Below are 21,699 nucleotides of genomic sequence, written 5' to 3' on the forward strand. Positions count from 1 at the left end.
AGATGGGGTTAAATGGAAAAGGGGAAGACCCGCAACTATTTCCACCAATCACCGATCTCCACATGAAAGACCGAGATGACCTTTAATGGTTTCGACCAATCAGGTACACACACGGGTGTTTACTAGGCGTGTACGTGCTACCGCAATGGTTTAGAGAGTCTGAACAAGTGCCCTCTACCGTACGCGACCGTACCGTGCTTTCCGAGGTCGCGATTGCCCAAGTATTTCCGTGTCAACCTTTCATCTTCCTTTCTGCCACGTACTGCACGTGAAGAACGACTCCTGTCCCTGTCTCTATCCAGAAACTGAATAGAATTCAACCAAAATGAAGCTCATCGTATTGTTTTTGGCAGCTTTAGCCAGTTTCGCTCTGGGAGCTGAGGTGAAGAAGGAAAACGAAGTATATGTTCTCACTCAGGACGTCTTCGATAGTTTCATTGGACCAGACGAAAATGTTCTCGTCGAGTTTTGTAAGTTTTCATCTCCTTTAACTCAAGCTAGACTCTCCAGATCTATGTTAGTACGTAAACTTACTAACGTTAATGTAGACCTATGCATGCATTTTGATGCTGAACACCATACCTAGCACCAGGTACCTGTGAAACTGAAACTTTGAGAGGCCTAAGATTTACTACCACCAATTGTGAATGTGTATCTGTGTCTGTGACTTCTTATCTTGTGTGTTTTCCAGATGCTGAACTTGCACTAGGGTAGTTTCTATCAAAGAATAAGGCTGAGTGAGTATTGAGTAGGCCTAACCCTACGTTAGGCCTAATGTTGTTAGGTCTAACAGTTAGAGCTATGATTTACATCTGGGATTCGGTGGGAACACTGGACAGGCAGGGGTGTTTCAAGTAGGCATGCATGCTCAGCTCATTATCATGGGCGTATGGTATGGATATGGATGGCCTGTCTGTGAGTGACAGCTGTGATTACCTAACAGCAAATTAACACAGTTTAAGTTTACTACTTCCAAGTAACCTCTCGGCTTTATTCATGTTTGCCTCGAGTCAAGACTTGACAGTCTTTAGTTATGACCATGCATGAATGGAGACCGAAATGTGGGGTCAGTTCTTTCCTATTCCATAGTAACCATTGTTGGCCATTGCACTAAGTTTAGTTGTGACATTGTTGTCTATTACTTTTCTATTTAATAGTAGGTCTACCTTTATACCAAAATTTGACCTCTTCATCCTGTGCCAAAATGTGACTTGTTATAAAGAAGGTGTTGCAATAACTTGCATTTTTGAGGGTAAAAGATTTGCCGAAATTTAAAGTTCGATATTAAAGGACAAGTTCACCTTCATATACATGTGGATTTAGATAATGCAGCAATAAGGAGAACACATCAATGGAAGTTTTAGGAAAATCTGACAATCTGTTCAAAAGTTATGAATTTTTAAAGTTTCTGTGCCGTCACTGCTGAATGAAAAGACTACTAAAAGGCCTACTGCAGTTGATGATGTCACATTCGTAGAACGATACAAGAAAAATATGAAGAGAATTCCACAAAATGTCATTTTTGAAAAAAAGTACACATTCCCTCAACTTGTCTGATGTAGGTTAAGGGTAAAATTACATCCTCCTTTTTGAAAGAGGCAAATCATGTGCTCTTATTATGTGAGGAAAGTGAAAATATGCTGAATTTTCTTTATAATTTCTGGATATCGCTGTATACATATGATATCACAAGCTATATCAGTCTTCACATCCAGCTATCACAGAACTGAAACTTAAAAAAATCATAACTTTTGAACGGATTGTCTGATTTTACTGGAACTTTCACTAATGTATTCAACAATATTGCTGCATTCCCTCAATCTACATGTTTATGAAGGTGGACTTGTCTTTTAAACTCTTTCAGCCAGAATCAAGACAGAATAAGTGAATTCTTGGAATAGTCTTTGAGCTGAGATTGTCGAGGAAACATCAGTTTATGATCACTGGAAACAGAAGCATGATAGATTTAATCCAGATTGCATAAATTGACCACCCAGTGAATACATCACATTGAACTCGTCTGTTGAATGGTCCTTTGAATTGTAAACTGGGCGTCGTCATAGGTAATTCAGGTATTTCAGGTAATTTATGCAAAATTGATGGGTTTCTACATGTATAGCTGGTGGTTTAATTTGTTAGTTGTGAAGACAGATTTAATTGCTGGTATTTGAGATACATGTACTAGTATTAAGTAGTAAGAGGTCTCAAAGCTCAATATGTTATATTGATCCCAAACTCTAAATTACTTCAACATCACAAAGAAAGTGAAAAGGTAGAACCACTGAATCTATTTATTATACCAGTACATCTAGAGACTAGATCTTGTGTCATCCAAGAAAAGTAGGCCTGCTGGAGACAAAGCAGTGGAAAGGTGTTTTTTTTTTTTTAATTGAATAAGTTTTCATGGTCATTGATCCTTTTTTTTTTCCCCAAACTGAAGCAAACTCTTCAACTTTTTATTTTTATGCCATATGTCCAGTGCAGTAGCTAGCATGCTCAGAAGTTGTAATCTGTGGCCTTCATAGATCTAATCTCTAAATTTTCATTTCCTTTAAAGGGGTTTCTTTTAAAGTGAAGTGTCTATTGCTCAAAGATTTGTGCTAGGATTTAGTTGACAAACCATAGAGGACCAATTTCGGAGTATTCTGCACAAATGCAGTGACAAAGAGGTAATAAATCATTAAAGATGTTTAGCCAAAGTGGGCAACAGATAACGATATATAACCTTATGAAGGACTGATCATGCTGCCTTTTTAACATTTTTTTTTCAAGTAATAATTTAGTATTGCTAGTATTTGTTTTGCTTCATTCATGATAGACCATTATCAATTCATAACAGGAAAAAGGAGTTTGAATGATAAAAGCTTGTTTTCATCAGTCATTTCTAACCACTAGGCTGTATAAACTACATGTGCAGCTGGAGCTTGCAGTGATTATTGATTCCACACTTGCTCCCATATGGTCATCTTCCCAACAAACCAACCCCATGTGAGATTGCACTACAAGTACAAAAAGACCTCTACATATTACTTCCTAAAGCTACCAACATTCAGCTCATATTTCATCCCTCCAGTAAATCAATAGCCTGAGGGTTATAAATACAAAGTTAGATATTATTGCATCTGGAGAAACTGAGACTTGTAAATCATGGAGCCTATATCAAACAAATTGCAGCTGTTGGCTTGAGGCAGCTTAATAAGATAAGGAGATATACGTGTATAAAGTGTGTGAACAGGAATACCCCACTTTGAAGCCTATAATTGCCTTGTAGTCTCCCTACCATATTATATTAGTAGTACCAGGTAAGCATTATTTCTTGCCAAAGACAGTTGTTATTATTATTATTTTTTGATGGACAACCACAAAGCCAGAGCCATGTAAAAAATGGTGTCTAAAGAATGAATAAAATGAGAAAAGATCAGTCGAGACAATCCTGCATTATAGGAGGGCTGTGTAAAAAGAACATAGGAGATCTTTTCACGTATCCACTATGTATTCATGAGTTGTGATATTGCCATCATTCATGGACAAATTTTTTTTTATTACGTATGAGATGCTACATTGTAAATGAAGACTCGCAGAAAATCAGTACCTTGCATTTTATCACTTATCAGATAGCGCTGTTTGTCCAGTTCTAGAGAGATGAAACTGAAGTACTAACATATATTTTGAATGAACTGGCTTACTTTCATATTATAAATACAAAAATATGATAAGGCTTTTAAAGAAAATAAAATGTTGTATTTCATTATCATTTAAGCAGTTAGTGAACCTAGTAATTATACCTACTGAGACCCGTGTCAATATTAGCGTGAAAAAAAGATAGAAAAGAAAAAGAAAGTTAAGATGTAAAACAATAAATGATATGTAGTCTAATATTTTGTTTGATTCTTTCCTGAGGTCGCATGCATGGTTTGATTAAGTGGTGATGTTTCACATCAACCTGAAAATAGATTTGTGCATTTTCTCTGCATGAGATGAACAGTATGTACCTGAGGTGTAAACTTCACCAATAGGAGTAGAAAAATGAGAACTTTTTGTGCGAGTCCCATTTATATTTCTGTTTGTTACCCTGTACAGATGCACCATGGTGTGGACATTGCAAAGCTCTAGCTCCAGAGTATGCTGCCGCTGCAGACATACTGAAAGAAGAAGGATCTGACATCAAATTGGCAATGGTTGATGCAACCGCAGAGACTGAACTTGCTGAGAAATATGGAGTACGAGGATACCCAACAATCAAATTCTTCAAGAAAGGAAATCCAGTTGAATACTCAGGTAAGGCAGTGGTTTTTGGAGTTGCGCAAAACTTGTCAAATTATATTTTTCCCCTTATTCTTTTTGGTTCGTCAGTTTATTGTGTCCATTCAACAAATAGTAATAGCAGTATTCTCACCCCAACCATTAAGTTTGTATTTGAGAGCATGAAATTGTACACTTATAAACTGTATACAATGCCAATGCCATACAGTGTAAGCTGGTAAGATTTGGTAACTCATGCAGATATAAAGATATATAGTAAAATCAATTGTGCGTCATACTTCAGATAATCATCATCAAACAAAAAAGAGGAGGTGATATTTTTTTTTCTAGTAACTTCTCATACATCTATAACATACAAGAAGTTGTACATGTTTTTTAGAAAACCTTGGTAATCACAAAGCAGAATTGTATTCATGTTTATGAATGATAATGCTGGAAGTGTGGTTTCAGAATTGTAATTGATATATCTCTATTGTAAAGATTTGTTGTTCACAAGTTTGGAAAAAAAAAAATCCTACCAGATGGGACGTAGTTCCTGTGATTCAGCTTGCACAAGGTCTCTAGGTTTCTTTTGTTTGTTAGATCCTTGGAGCTGCTCACATGCGAAGATAATCACCCTTTTTTTTGGGGACTCCCAGTCCAGAACAGATTACATATCAAGATTAGGAAGGAAATGGTCAAAAGACCATGTGATGAATTAAAAGCAGATGCCTACCCACCCATTACACAGTGTCAATGCTGTGCACAGTATTATAATAATGATGATAATATGTTGTTGTTGTTGTGGTTTTTTTTTTGAGGGGGGGGGGGGAGGTGGGGGGGGGGGGTATTGCCATTAATTGTGTATTTACTTAAGTTGAAGTGGTCATATTGCTTCTCCTGTTACTGTATTCAGTTGGACCTAAATTTTTGTAAAGCTGTTGTCTCTGTGTATCTTATTATCTTTTTTTTAGACATCCTTGTCTTTATCTTTTCTGGACTTCAACTTTTTTTAAATGGCCTGTGTGCAACTGATTAGTGTCACTTCAAACATTGACATCAATTACCTGATAGCTCTCTAAGATCTTTCCAAGAATTTTGATAGCTCATTACAACTATAAATGGACACATGCGTGCACACACACACACACACACTTAAACAAACAATTATGAACAACACTATTTAACAGTTGAAGATGCCCAGGACCTACGATAACGACATTTGAACAGAGAATAGAGTATTGCTTTTTAACAAAGTAGGAAAGAGGTTGTTTGTATGCATGCTTGGTGACATGTTTTTTTTTTTTTTTTATGCACACAAGGAGTTGGGCATAGCTCAAGTGAGCACTAGACCAGTGACACACTTGTTTCTGACATTGGGAATATTTCTGTGCTGCATGTTTTTTCTGAATGCCTTGTTTTCCCATTGTGTCAATAGGAGGAAGGACAAAGGCAGAGATTGTGGCATGGCTAAAGAAGAAGACCGGTCCTCCAGCCAAGACTTTGGAGAATGCCCAGGCTGTAGAGGACTTCAAGGAGTCTGCTGATGTTGTCGTCGTTGGATTCTTCAAGGATGTGGAGAGTGATGCAGCTAAGGTAAATTATTATTATGTTTTTTTGTTTAACCCTAAAATGGCCAGGGGGTTGATTCAACCCTCCCCCGGCCATAGAACAGCCCCAAAAGCCTGGCCTAGTTGAGGAGGATTAACACCTAAAATGTACATTGAAAGCATATCTATTTTTGGTCACATAGGCATTATTAAGGTAGAAGGAAAGCTTCAGAAGAATTATTTCATAATTAGACAGTCCTTGGCTATTATTCACAAACAATATGGCGACCTTAAAAGCTGAACCGCAATCACCAATTCAAACTGCTTGAGCGATTGAGTCTAGCTTTAGTGTGTGTCACTGAGCTATGCATACAATGTACGTGTAGTCCTAGAGCGAGTGTATGCATTGTCAACATTCTGGACTAGTTGGGTAGGCATTTTCTGCCATAATGGTGGGACGTGCACTGCATGCAGTGTTAATTTAATTGACTGGAAGTGACATACGGATACAGATGGTTCCAATTATAACAAAGTTCTTTGGACTGATAGGTTTCTATTGTTTGACTGAAAACAGCTGAACAAATGAAGTGAATGTACATAAAGACAGATGATAATTATATGGTCTCTAAGTTTTGCTATGTTGTAACAAAATTTAGTTCAAATTGTGCACTGTATGAGCAAAAAACTGCAAAGATTTATTTGTTATGTGCTATTATGTATTGAGGTGCAAGTCGTGAGTGTATTAGCAAAAGGACTTGAAACCCTGTTACGGAATAAGAATGCAAAAGACACCACTCCAAAACAAAATGCACAAACTACATCAGTGAGGAATGGATCTAGACTACCACCAAGACAACAATATGCACACTTATCAAACATCCACATATAACAACTTAAGATCCTGACTTTATTATCAGTTAAAAACTTTCTACATTACAACTTATCAAGCCATTCCTCACATATTTTGTTTCTCTTATTAGGAACTGCTTTGAGAGAAAGACATCAACAGGGCTTGTTAGTTCTATTTCTGCACCAATAGTGACAATGCAAATGTCCCAGTTCTGCAGAGTGTACACATGCTACACACAGCTCATTGGTGCTTGTGGGATGCCTGCCAATCTGTACGTTATGTTTGCATTATCGCTATCAAATCACAACTAAATGTACAGCAGATACAGAAAATTGATGTTGCATATATTCTTTTCTGTTTTCTAGCTCTTCATTGAGGTTGCTGATTCCATGGACTCGATTCCTTTTGGCATCACATCAGATGATGCTAGTCTGGAGAAGTTTGAAGCTGCTGATGGCAGTGTGATTCTCTTCAAAAAGGTTAGTCTAATGTATTTTGCAGATCCTAAAAAGCTTGTCCTAACCAATTGCAAGTCTGTGCTGATGTTAATCATAGTTTTTATTTCCTGATCTTTTATCTGTGATTACAGAGTGCTCAGCCTTACATAGAAGGCCTTTCATGATCTTGTAGTCATTTTATAGTTGTTCTAGGCATTGGTTTGTAATTATATTTCTTAGATTTGCACATTCAAAGTGATGCAGGGATGATTGCCTCAACTATGATTTGCTAGTTGTAGATGAGATATGCTGACTTCTGAGGGATCAGTCTTGACCACAGACTGCAATTTACTTGGCATTTCATTTACAACCTTTTAAATGATAGCGACTGAAAAACATGTCATGTGAAGAGATTGAGAGAATAATCTCTTCATTTTTAAGTCGCTTCTTTATATATTGTCATTGTATGTAATTAGGTGATATATAGTCAAATCATTTTCAACGTTGCTCAGGTTTTTCATAATCTTTCATGCATTTTTTGATAGAATAGCTTCCAAACTTTGTTGAAGTGAGTATGTTTTGGTAATTAACAATACTCACCTTGTCTCTTACTAGTTCGACGAAGGAAAGAACGTGTTTGAAGGAGAGCTGACAGCTGCCAGTCTGACAAGCTTCATTGGAAGAAACAGCCTCCCATTGGTGGTGGAGTTTGGGGATGAGGTATAAAGCTGGAATATTGGTTGCCTGTAAGCGTCACTTTCATGTCACATTAGAGAAATGTGATGGTGACTCTTAGAGTGTTGTATTCAGTCCAAAGACAAGGACAACTGATACTGATATTTTCTTCATTATTGATATTGATATTCATATTTTCTTATTTGAAAATTTATCTTCAGAATAGAGGAAGAATTAATGAGTGTTTGGAATGGATTCAGGTTGAATTGACTTAAAGATGTTTAAAAGAAGAAGAATGAAATGCAAATCAGCATGGTGTGCACACTGGCGTAGCCAGGGGGGGGCGATGGGGGCGGTCGCCCCCCCTAAGATTTGGACCGGGGATTTGGGAGGCGGAAAAAAAAATGCGTGTATACTGTATGCATGCACATGAAGCGGGTCTCCTTTGCAACCTTTCATCAAATAAGATATTTTTTGGAATATTTCACTCAAAATGTGCACCAGATCGTAGAATTTCAATTCAAAATATGCAAAATCTCTCGTGCTTGGGAGGGGGTATCCCCCTCCCAAACCCTCCCCCTCTGTGCCTCTTTCCCTAGCTTAGCACATTTTTTAGATTTACAATGAAATTATGAATAATTCTGAGTGCACAAGACTTATCACTTATATTCCCAAAACTGAAGGTTCCCTCATGTATAAGGGGAATTCCCCCTTTTAATCGACCCTTTCTTCCCTCAGTCCCCCTCCCCCATCCTTTTTTTTTTTTTTTTTGGTGATTACCCAAATGTTGATTCCATCAAATATGCGTATACGAGATATCTCAATTTCAACCTTAAAAAGGCAAAAGCTCCATCGGAAGGGAAGGATGGAGATAACACTCGCCCACGCCTTCTCCCTGCTCGCCCGCCCCTCCCCCCCCCCTTCCGCCATACATAGAAGTAGACTGTGGTTATACCCAGATTGCTTTATTTAAATTCTAAAAACGGGGGAATCCCCCTTCCCCTATTAAAGCTCTACCTCACTAGACTTTATACATATACACACAGATGGTGCACATTCGGAATAAGAGCTAAATTCCGTGATCTTAACACTTCGATGAAAAAGTATTGCACCAAAAATTTGCACTAGTTCACTGAATTTCAGGTCTGAAAACGCAAAATCACCTTCGTGTGGGAGGGGATATGCCCCTATCTACACCCTAGTGTGCATGCTTTTTCTGTTTGATTGCTGAACAGACAGCGTTCATGATATTAGGTGTAAGAATAAATACAAGAAGATTATTTAAATGATACCATTTTATAGGCAAATTGTTCAATAATAATCTACACTAAAATATACTGCAACCTTAAACAAGTGGGACTATTTCAACTCGTTAAAACACACAAAAACATGCATCAATTGCACCATTTGCAACATCAAAATGCAAAAAGTTCTTACCGTGGGAGGGGGGACACCCCCCCCCCCCCCCACACCCTCCCCTCCCACTTCGCTCACTTCGCTCGCTCGGGTTCAGTCGCGTTCATGATATTCAGTGAAAAGAATTAATACAAGAAGATTATTTAAATGATACCATTTTATAGGCAAATTGTTCAATGATAATCTACATCAAAATATACTGCTACCTTAAACAAGTGTTACTGTTTCACGTCGATATAACGCGCAAAAACATGCATCAAATTGCACCATTTGCAACATCAAAATGCAAAAAGTTCTTACCGTGGGAGGGGGGACACCCCCCCCCCCCCACACCCTCCCCTCCCACTTCGCTCGCTCCGCTCGCTCGGGTTCAGTCGCGTTCATGATATTCAGTGAAAAGAATTAATACAAGAAGTGTATTTAAATCATACCATATTATAGGCAAATTGCTCAATGATAATCTACATCAAAATATACTGCAACCTTAAACAAGTGGGACTGTTTCAACTCGTTAAAACACGCAAAAACATGCATCAAATTGCACCATTTGCAACATCAAAATGCAAAAAATTCTCACCGTGGGAGGGGGGACACCCCCTCCCGCACCCTCCCCTCCCATTTCGCTCGCTCCGCTCGCTCGGGTTCAGTCGCGTTCTGATATTCAGTGAAAAGAATCAATACAAGAAGTGTATTTAAATTATACCATTTTACAGGCAAATTGTTCAATAATAATCTACATCAAAATATACTGCAACCTTAAACAAGTGGGACTGTTTCAACTCGTTAAAACACGCAAAAACATGCATCAAATTGCACCATTTGCAACATCAAAATGCAAAAAATTCTCACCGTGGGAGGGGGGACACCCCCTCCCGCACCCTCCCCTCCCATTTCGCTCGCTCCGCTCGCTCGGGTTCAGTCGCGTTCTGATATTCAGTGAAAAGAATCAATACAAGAAGTGTATTTAAATTATACCATTTTACAGGCAAATTGTTCAATAATAATCTACATCAAAATATACTGCAACCTTAAACAAGTGGGACTGTTTCAACTCGTTAAAACACACAAAAACATGCTTCAAATTGCACCATTTGCAACATCAAAATGCAAAAAATTCTCACCGTGGGAGGGGGGACACCCCCTCCCGCACCCTCCCCTCCCATTTCGCTCGCTCCGCTCGCTCGGGTTCAGTCGCGTTCATGATATTCAGTGAAAAGAATTAATACAAGAAGATTATTTAAATGATACCATTTTATAGGTAAATTGTTCAATGATAATCTACATCAAAATATACTGCTACCTTAAACAAGTGGGACTGTTTCACGTCGATATAACGCGCAAAAACATGCATCAAATTGCACCATTTGCAACATCAAAATGCAAAAAGTTCTTACCGTGGGAGGGGGGACACCCCTCCCACACCCTCCCCTCCCCCCTCGCTCGCTCCGCTCGCTCGGGTTCAGTCACGTTCATGATATTCAGTGAAAAGATTTAATACAAGAAGTGGATTTAAATTATACCATATTATAGGCAAATTGCTCAATGATAATCTACATCAAAATATACTGCAACCTTAAACAAGTGGGACTGTTTCAACTCGTTAAAACACGCAAAAACATGCATCAAATTGCACCATTTGCAACATCAAAATGCAAAAAGTTCTCACCGTGGGAGGGGGGACATCCCCCTCCCACACCCTCCCCTCCCCCCTCGCTCGCTCCGCTCGCTCGGGTTCAGTCGCGTTCATGATATTCAGTGAAAAAAATCAATACAAGAAGTGTATTTGAATTATACCATTTTATAGGCAGATTGTTCAATCATAATCTACATCAAAATAAACTGCTACCTTAAACAAGTGGGACTATTTCACGTCGATGAAACGCGCAAAAACATGCATCAAATTGCACCATTTGCAACATCAAAATGCAAAAAGTTCTCCTCGTGGGAGGGGGGACACCCCCATCCCACACCCTCCCCCCCTCGCTCGCTCCGCTCGCTCGGGCTTGGTCGCTTCGCTCCCTCGCAGACTAACCGCCCCCCCCTAAGATGAAATCCTGGCTACGCCGTTGGGTGTGCATAGTAAAATTTTATTAATGTGAAACATGACAAGTGAAAAGCTCAAAGCTGTCCAATCTTGTTTGGGAATTCTGTGCTGATCTACTTGTAGTTGGTAAATATTTTTTTTAAAACTTGCAAGTTACACTCGATAGCAGTGCTAAATTCATAAAGTCATGAAGCATCCTATAAATCAATTATTAGCTCACCTGAGCCAAAGGCTCAAGTGAGCTATTGCGATCGCCCTTCGTCCGGCGTCCGTCGTGCGTCGTCCGTCGTCCGTCGTGCGTCGTGCGTCGTGCGTAAACTTTTTACATTTTCATCTTCTTCTTGAAAACCCCAAGACCGATTTTCATCAAACTTGGCAGGTAGCATCCCTAGGGGGTTAGGAACTCAATTTGTTAAAATGGACACCATGCCCCACCACCCAGGGGGCCCCCAGGGGGGCCAAACCCCCCAAAATTAAGGAATCTGTAAAAATCTTCTTCTCTAGAACCAGAAGTGATAGAGCTAAGTTAATACTATGAGTTAGTACATTGATGACTGTAGTTTCAAGTTTGTTCATGGCAGAATCAGGGGTGCCCCCCTTGGGGCCCAGGGGAGGGGGGTGGGGAAGGGTTCTAATGGGGCCTTAATTGTACATTTTCATCTTCTTCTTGAGAACCCCATGACCCATTTTCACCAAACTTGGCAGGTAGCATCCCTAGGGGGTTAGGAACTCAATTTGTTAAAATGGGCACCATGCCCCACCCAGGGGGCCCCCAGGGGGCCCAAACCCCCCAAAATTAAGGAATCCGCAAAAATCTTCTTCTCTAGAACCAGAAGTGATAGAGCTAAGTTAATACTATGAGTTAGTACATTGATGACTGTAGTTTCAAGTTTGTTCATGGCAGAATCAGGGGTGCCCCCCTTGGGACCCAGGGGAGGGGGTGAGGAGGGGTCCTAATGGCGCCTAAATTGTACATTTTTATCTTCTTCTTGAGAACCCCATGACCCATTTTCACCAAACTTGGCAGGTAGCATCCCTAGGGGGTTAGGATCTCAATTTGTTAAAATGGGCACCATGCCCCACCCAGGGGGCCCCCAGGGGTCCCAAACCCCCCAAATGAAGGAATCTTTATAAATCTTCTCTAGAATCAGAAGTTATAGAGCTGAAATAATACTATGAGTGAGTACATTAATGACTGTAGTTTCAAGTTTGTTCATAGGAGATCCAGGGGTGCCCCTCTTGGGTGGGGGGGGGGGGGGGGGGTGGTTGGAAGGGTCCAAATGGGGGCCTGAAATGTACATTTTCATCTTCGTCCTGAAAACCTCACGATGGATATTTGTCAAACTTGGCAGGTAGCATCCCTAGGGGGTCAGGATCTCAATTTATCAAAATGGGCACCATGCCCCACCCAGAGGGCCCCAGGGGGCCCCAATCCCCCCCAAATTAAGGAATCTTAAAAAAAATTGGGCCCTTATTGTACATTTTCATCTTCTACTTGAGAATGCCTGGTCAAATTTTGGTAGAGCTGTGAATAATTTAAATTAGTGACTGCGTGAAAGGTGAACTTGCGATACTCAGGTGAGCGCTAGACCCGCGGGTCTCTTGTATTTCAAGTGCACAATGACAGTAAAATTGCTAGAATATATATACTGTACTATTCAGGTACGTGAAATGATATTTGTGCATTTTCTTTTGTTCCTCTCAAAAATTATTGAATTGGTTCTGTGCTATGTAATTTGTTATTCAATCTGTCTTTTCAGATGGCACCCAAAATATTTGGAGGAGAGATCAAGGTCCACAACTTGCTGTTTGTGAAGAAGGCTGCTGACAACTACCAGACTATTTATGATCAGTTTCTGGCCGCTGCTGCCACATTCAAAGGAGAGGTAATTATGAGATCACATTTGCCAACATTCCTAATGACTAATATTGAATAGAAACTACAGTAAACCTCGGATAAGTCGACGTCGAGTGAGTCGAAAATCACTTAACTCGAAGCAAAATAAGAAGTCCCGATTTTTCCCTATGTGTTTTCTCTAAGAAATATTTGGATTAGCCGAAGTACGAGAGTCGAATTTCGGCTGTGTCGAAGTAAAACATTCAGTCCCTTTTGTACATAATACACGTAGTTTACATCACTTGAGCCGAAGAAGATTTGTCTGGCATTCTCATTACATTAAAAAAAATCGGCATGTCGAAGAACCCCGTCCCTGGCCCGCTGCAGGTAAGCATGCACACTCACCGTACCGCTCTGCACGCATGTCGAATACATACACATGTATACATGTATACACACAGCACATCGATCCATATACTTTATCCATATACACAGCACATCCATACTTTATCCATGTCAAGCCAGAACTCCTTGGTCAACCAATCGCTGCTTTAATATTTTAGTGACAGGCCAAGTGGGCGGAGCTTGTTTGTGCGTGCCCGACTGGCTGTACAGTTTTGTTCAATGGAGGTGGGATGGGCCTGGGAGAGTGTTTGTCTCAGGGTAGGTTGACAGAGATGGCTACCTATATTGCACCATAGACATAGCACATGCACATTGCCACATTAGCGCAGACATTCTCAGAACTACTTTTAACTACTAGTATTGATACAAATTCCATGTTCAATTTAGAACAAAATAAGAACATTATCTTCAAGAACAGACAAATTTGAATGCAAACACACACACGCACGCGCACGCACACACACACACACACACACATGCATGCAAATGTACTATAATACATGTACATAACTGTGAGTCGAAAAAAAATCGACTCTCGCCAGAGTCGAATTTCACTTAAGTCGACGCATTTTTGTCAGTCCCGAGAGCTTCGACTCATGCGAGGTTTACTGTATTTCACTTCTTCCAGAAAGAAACTGTCAGAAGTCTTGTGTCCCTATTTCTTGGATTACTTGTCTGGAGAGAAGTGCAAGAGATGGAGTACAGAAAATTCATATTTTTGACAATTTTGCTTGCATTTGCAATTTTTTGAGCACAAGATTTTATTGGTGTTGATAAATGTAAGAACTTGACATAGTAATTCTCGTAACAGGACAGTGATGAGTACAATTAAATACATGCAAAATAATTTGATGATAGCAAGACTGAGCCAGTATTAATGTATGACATGTTTGTAAATGTGCTGTTCTTTGTGTGAGAGGAGTGTTCAGTGACAGTGCACCTGTTTTCTCGTTTCAGGTTCTCTTTGTTCTCATTGATGCTGGAGTCGATGCCAATGCTAGAATCCTGGAATATTTCCTCCTGGGAGAGGAGGACCTCCCTGCAGTACGTCTCATCACTCTGGATGGAGACATGAAGAAATACAAACCTACTACCACAGAGCTGACCACAGAAACATTGACTCAGTTTGTCAAAGACTTCCAGGCTGGTACTCTTAAGGTACATCCCCCTATTTGTAATGCTATTGGGTATAGACGTAGATAGCTGAATATGAATGATACTTGTTCTTGTACTGACAACTTGCTCAACAGTGTTTTAACATTTGTTTTGATCAGTGTCATGTTGGAAATTTGCCAGAAGACTGTATGATAATGATACTGATAATGTCAGGTATGATATTCTTTAGATTTAAATCTGATGTCAGATTTTTTTTTTTTCTAGTCTACACACGTTTTGCTTTTTCCATGCATCAAAATCACCTGAAAATTTTGATTTACAATTTTTTCAACAAACCTCAATATCATCTCTGTATTAGCAATAATATCTTATTGTCATTAAAAAAGGCCTTTAACTTTTTCTATGAAGATAATAAAAGATTTGCAATTTAATGACATATACATGAGCCTCACCTGATAATCTTATAGCATGGAAATGGAAAGTTAATCTACTTTACTTGGTTCTCTTCTTTCACAGCCTCACCTGAACTCTCAAGAGATCCCTGAGGACTGGGATGCTAACCCTGTCAAGGTTCTTGTTGGTCAAAACTTTGCTGATGTAGCTCTTGATGCTTCCAAGGATGTCCTTGTTGAATTTTGTAAGTATTGTAAAAAGTTTGAGGTCATATCTATGCCCTCATGAGAAAGTGATAATTCCAGCTTTTCTTTCCATCCATTTGCGTTCTTACAAGAGAATATATTATTACATTTAAGTATTAAACACAAATTTGATTGTAGAGCAGCATGGGCCATAATCTGTACAAGTGTAAAAGTCCAAAAATGTAAGTATAGAAAAATGACTGAGTACTAGATTGCTGTAGTCTGTAACCTGGTCAGAAGCAAGGTGTGTGAGATACAGCTAATCTTGCTAAGTTAACATGATGTACTTCTGTAAGTTGAAAATGGTATACGAGGAGCAACTGTTGGCCAAGAGAGACTTAATGGTTTGTTTAAGTCAAGTTGGTGTTTATTTCTAGATGTTGGGAAAAGGTGTTGTTGTAGCTGATCATATGTGTTGCCTGTCACTACAATACTTCTAGAAGTTACAAAATAACTTGCTCTTCAGTTTGTTCCATAGTTCTCTGTCATAGAGTAAGTAGTTATGAACTGCAAAGTTCATTAGAGTCTTGAGAGTTCACAACAGTAGCACTCTAATGGTATATCATCCTAAATGTGTTCTACAACACATAGTGACTAAAAAGACTGCTAAGCACTTAACATGTGTATAGGTCAACAAATAAATCAAGAGATTAACTCCAGTAAGTTTATGTCATCTTATGGGTAGATTACTGTTCAAAACTTTTATGGGAGATTAAATATTGGCAATTCTCAGAACTTAATGGAAAAATGCTCATGCCCTTGTAGAAAAGTTGTTAGAAGAGGTTGGTAATGAATTTGTTCAAGGCAAATCTGATATATTGTTGGGCATGTACCATATGAGACAATAGTCATCTTATTCTTATTCCCCCCCCCCCTTCCCCGTCTGATGGTTGTTACAATTGTAGATGCACCTTGGTGTGGACACTGTAAGCAGCTTGCTCCAATCTATGAAGAACTTGGTGAACACTTCAAAGACAATGCTGATATTGTCATTGCCAAGATGGATTCAACTGCAAATGAAGTGGCAGAGGTCTCAATTCGAAGTTTTCCCACCATCAAACTATTTAAAAAGGGAGACAATGAGGTAAGAATGCTATTCATAGATCTGTAGGAACTTGAGTGATGCAGTGGAGAAATAAAACACCAATGAATCTGTGCTAATGTTAAAGGACTAGTTCACCTTCAAAAATATAAGGATTGAGAAAATGCAGCAATATTAGTGGAACACATCAGTGAAAGTTTGAGGAAAATTGGACAGTCGATGCAAAAGTTATGAATTTTTAAAATTTTTGTGTTGGAACCGCTGGATGAGGAGACTACTACAGCTTGTGATGTCATATGGGTACAACAGTATAAAGGAAATGTAAAGAAAATATCAACATATTTTCACTTTTTTTTTTGCATGATAAAAGAGCACTTGGCTTGCCTCTTTATAAAGGTAGGGGGAATAATATTACCCACAACATATGTCAGTAACGAGTCAAGGGAATGTGTACTTTTTTGAAGAATGAAATTTTATGAAATTCTCTTTATAGTTTCCTTATGTTGTTGTACGCATGTGACATCATACACTGCAGTAGTCTTCTCATCCAGCGGTGACTGCACAAAAACTTCAAAAAATTCATAACTTTTGAACGGATTGTCCGATTTTCCTCAAACTTTCAATGTGTTCTACTAATATTGCTACATTCTCTCAATCCTTATGTTTATGAAGGTGAACTTGTCCTTTAAAAGTCGATTAAATGCCTGTAGTACTGTAGTACTGTAATCAGTGTAATAATGGTGCAATTTGAACCTCCTCGTTACACACATATGTTGTATTCATTGTGTAGTTACATCACCAGAATTTGTGATAAAGAAGATAGAGCTGTAAAGAATATATATTTGTTTGTGAAAAGTGCCATGTTCATAGCATGCCCCAGCAGTGATTGTACGAAGGCCAGATTCTAGAGCGATCAGCCTACCTCTATTAGCTATCATCTTGTGCATGAATGGAAAGGATCATGAAGAAGTCCACAGGAGTGGACGAAAGCTAGCCAGCAAGTCAGTAAAGGTTGGTAGGAGCCTAAATCTTCTATTGTGGAAAGGACTATGTGTGGAGCACCTGTGTATCCTTCTAGATAGTCATCATGTGATGCATAAAATCTGACTCTCGTATTCTCTGCAATCATCTGTGGTCATTTGTGCACAAGGGCAATTCCGCAGTTAGGTGGACATGACATGGATAAAAGAAATGTGCCTCTTTATCTAACTCTTTGATTTAGGTATCAACTAATGCCATGGATGTTCACCAATCACTAAGGTCTTTCAAATTCAGTAGATTTTATTTTTCGTATTTATTGATTTTGCGAGATCTAAAACCATCATTTAAAATGTACATGTGGGACTGGGGATGCTGAAATTCACTTAAATGCAAATTACAGTGGGTTGCTTTGAAATTTTTTCCTCAAATTTTTGCTAAAAGGTAAAAGATAAATACATTTAAATACTCCAGAAGTCATGTGACATTTTGTCAATAACAGAAGGGTGAAATGACCTGCGGAATTACTCCGGACAAATGTAACGTTACTAACCGTAACGTTACTAACCATGCATTTGGGGGTCTAGCTAATGAATTATTGGTCAAACTGCTAAAAATACTTGCGTGAACATTTGTCATGATGCAATAATCAAAATTAATGCAACACTTTGTTTGAAGTAACTTGAAATTTTGCACACTTTTTGTTACAAGACATTGATTTTTTTGGTCTTGTCCTTTTTTCGTAACGTTACTAACCAGCCCTTTTAGTTGCCATAGCAATTCTAATATTTATTGGATTGTACTCATTCTTTTCTATATCATAGACCTGGGGAGGATGAACATGTTTTAAGATGATTTTGACTTGAAATGAATAAATGGTGATTTAGCAGTAAAAATAAATATCTAAATTTCTTTAAATGTAACGTTACTAACCGCGGAATTGCCCACAAGGTTCTCTGACAAACTGACTTATTGCATATAGGTAGGAAAGTATCTGTGTTTTATTTACATGATGTAATTCTCTTTCTTGCTCAGATTGTGGATTATGCAGGGGACCGCAAATTGGAAGCCATGATTTCATTTCTAGAGTCGGGAGGAAAAGATATGGTAAGCAACACACCCGTGTTGTTAGACACAACCCATACTGTTAGAAACACACCCATGTTGTTAGACACAACCCATACTGTTAGACACACACCCATGTTGTTAGACAGAACCCATATTGTTAGACACACACCCATGTTGTTAGACACACACCTATGTTGTTAGACACAACCCATACTGTTAGACACGCACCCATGTTGTTAGACACAACCCGTACTGTTAGACACAACCCATACTGTTAAACACATATCTATGCTATAAGTCGCACACCCATGCTGTATGGCACACATTTGTGCTATCAGCTACACACTCGTGCTATAAGTCACACATCTATGTTATAAGACACACACCCATGCTACTGTTATCAGTCACACAGCCATGAATGTAGCCACATACCCATGCTGTTCTTTGTACATGTATTATAAGATTTCATTTTTTCAGTTCTTACAAGCACCATTACTGTATAAAAGGAAAAAAAAATCAATGTAGAATGTGAATGACTGGAGAAATGAAGAAAGTGCAGTATATGAATTGACAGACAAAAGTCAGAATAAAAAAAAACCCTCATTTTTTTAAAGACTGGCAGAGATAATTGTTTCTGAACGATTTGTTATTGCCCTTTAATACACATATTATGTCATATATTAGGGCTCCACACTAACTTTTATTTTTGGTGGCTCAAAGGCAAACATCCGACCTTTTTTGGTGGCCTGATCAGGCCACAAAATTCTTTATTTCTGAAATTTTGGTGGCCCGACTTGCGTTTTTGGTGGCCACGGGCCACCGGGCCACCGTTAGTGTTGAGCCCTGCATATATGCATGCCCCCTTTCAGGTTGCAAAAAGAGACAATTTCTTGGATATTTCCAAATATGCCTTAAATGTGCACATTACAGAATAAACTAAATCACAATTAATTTTGTCACACCAACATTGCATCTTTATGCATGCATATCATTCCATACACATGCCAGTTTTCATGCATTCAGAGCCAACTTTTCACATTTGCAGCATTATGAAATTGTCAGTTTGAAATCTATATCTTGGTATCATGTTTAATCAACATATTTGTGTGATATTACCATTGGATGGATGTTTGATGAGCTTCATTCTTTCATTATTCCCAGGGTGATGCTGAGGAATTGGATGATGAGGAGGATGATGAAGTCCTTGAGCAGGATGAGGGAGGTGATGGCCAATCCAGGGATGAACTTTAAATTACATCATTAAACCAACAACATTTTGTTAGTTAACATCAAATCCTGGGATAAAGTCCATCCCAAGTCTTGCATGAAAACCTTGATTGGACATATTTTCTGAAGGTTATCATGTAATTTCTGAAGGTGATATGTAATCACGGGTGAATGTTCTGATACATATTGGGGCATTCTTTGCATAGTACATGAAGTGTTTAGAACCTGTGGATCAAAGACAGTGATTATTGAACATGCCATTGGAAATTTTCAATCTAGAGAATGCTGCCAAACTTGGTTTTGTGATCTTTATGTGCAACACTTTTCTTTGTGTAGTCTGTAGTTGAGAGCTTCCATGGGGATGCAAACATGCTGTATCTTCATATGAGTCTAGTAGAGATTTTATAAATTTCAGTGGTCACATCATGGTATTGGGTTTCAAACATGGGTTTCATTTGAGGTTGACTCTTATCATTGCTTTCTGTAAATTTTTGTTTTGCTCTCTTTTACCCTTTTGACTTGGGATGGACTCGAAAGCAACTTTAGAGTCATTCCATGTAGGGCGTAGCACACAAGGCAACATAGACTGTGCTTGTTATAGCTTCATGTACTTTAAAGGATTTGTCACAGTTTTCTTATTGCAGGTATTTTATTTTGTTGTGGTGTGAGATATACTGTTATGAGTTATTAGTGACTAATTGGATGTGAGGTTCGATGAGGTTCATTCAAAGGCTAAAGCCATTGAATCCAGTCCATGTACAATCTCAGTGCCTGAGAACCAGAATGAGTGTAACCACCAATTTTTGCTTGGTGACATACTTGTTCATGCTGTTCACTAAACTATTTACCCAAATAGTCCTTAAGGATACCAACATTATGTAGAGCATACTCTTTGCTGCACATGCATATGTGACTAGATTCAGTCACACTCAGTTTTCTTGTACCTCTATTAACAAGCAGTATGGACAATAGCTGTACCCCCTCTCTCTCTGTTTACCAAGTTACAACACCAGGGGCGGATCCAGGAATTCCGTAAAGAGGGGGCGCATTTACAAAATTAAAGGGGGGGCGCACGCACCCCTCCCCCATTATTTTCTTTTTATTTCTTTTGTTTCAACAAAAAATAAAGGGGGGCGTGCGCCGGTTGCGGTCCTCCCTGGATCCGCCCCTGAACACTGATTTATCATTTGTGGACCTCAAGGGAATCTTGCCACTGCTGATGTACTTTATGATATATGAAGCATTATTAAACTTGACACATCACTTGCTTCGGATGTCATATTGGGTAGCACTGTGATTATTATGAGTAGGCAAGCAGTCCAGTAAAACCTAAAGTTTATCAAGTATTCCAGAATGTCTTAGAAGACTAATGCCTTGAAATACTGTACAAGGCTGATCAGTGATAAGCACACTAGGAGAGTCTTTTGACCATTGATAACAACAGGATATGGTCCCCCCCCCCCCAAAGAAAAGAAGTTGTCTGAAATACGATGTGCTTTAGAATGGGCTGGTGCTTTAGGGGAAGAAGATGTCTCTGAGCCAGCGATCCATTTTTTTGTCTTGCTGTTGTAAGTAGAGGTTCATCAAAGTAAAAGCAATGAAAGGTCAGTTCATTTGAACTGGAAGATTTTAACCCCAGTACAGGCCTACTGAATGCGTGTTGGGGGTGGGGTGGCATCCCTTGCAATGTGAGATATTGCCATTTGATATTTTGTTGCAAAAAGCCTATTCACATTTAACGTACAGCTATTTAAATTGTGTATACTATGCACTGCAATGGGTGATGTGTATAAAAAAATGTTAGGTGCCGGTTGATTAATCAAAGACTGGGCAGATTTTGAGCGAGGTTATGAGTTGCCCTTTGGCTTTCTTGTTCAACTTTGTCACAAAGAAATTGTTATTGTGCAGTTCATCCCAACTTTTATTATTGTCTCCCAATAAAAAAAGAAGAAAAACAAATTAATCAATCTTGTGGTTGTTCTTGATTTCATGCTGCATACTGTATGTGTGTTACAGTCTACAATGCTTCCCATGGGAACCATATCTGAATAATGAATATTATTAGTTTATTCTTGACAAAAATACGAGTTGCCAAGAGGTACTCAACAACGTTTTTGTGATATCCATCAGCCATGCATTGGTGCCTGAAGCATTTTTTTCTTCGTACAGTACGT

At 38.9% G+C, this 21,699-nt stretch overlaps 1 protein-coding gene across 1 annotated transcript; it reads left to right on the forward strand.

Annotated features, from left to right (window-relative positions):
• The first annotated feature begins 252 nt into the window (after positions 1 to 252).
• On the forward strand, positions 253 to 20,534 carry LOC139745567 (protein disulfide-isomerase-like). The gene is made up of 11 exons (XM_071655960.1): positions 253 to 470; positions 4,081 to 4,278; positions 5,681 to 5,838; positions 7,008 to 7,121; positions 7,695 to 7,799; positions 12,975 to 13,100; positions 14,414 to 14,614; positions 15,089 to 15,209; positions 16,116 to 16,294; positions 18,266 to 18,337; positions 19,460 to 20,534. The coding sequence occupies exons 1-11, from the start codon at positions 326 to 328 to the stop codon at positions 19,547 to 19,549; spliced, it is 1,509 nt and encodes a 502-aa protein (XP_071512061.1). The 5' UTR covers positions 253 to 325; the 3' UTR covers positions 19,550 to 20,534.
• Positions 20,535 to 21,699: the final 1,165 nt, after the last annotated feature.

This window comes from Diadema antillarum, unplaced genomic scaffold (genome assembly GCF_040938485.1).
Source record: "Diadema antillarum isolate AM-2024a unplaced genomic scaffold, OU_Dant_1.0 seq00001276_RagTag, whole genome shotgun sequence".
In the NCBI taxonomy this organism is placed as follows: Eukaryota; Metazoa; Echinodermata; class Echinoidea; order Diadematoida; family Diadematidae; genus Diadema; species Diadema antillarum.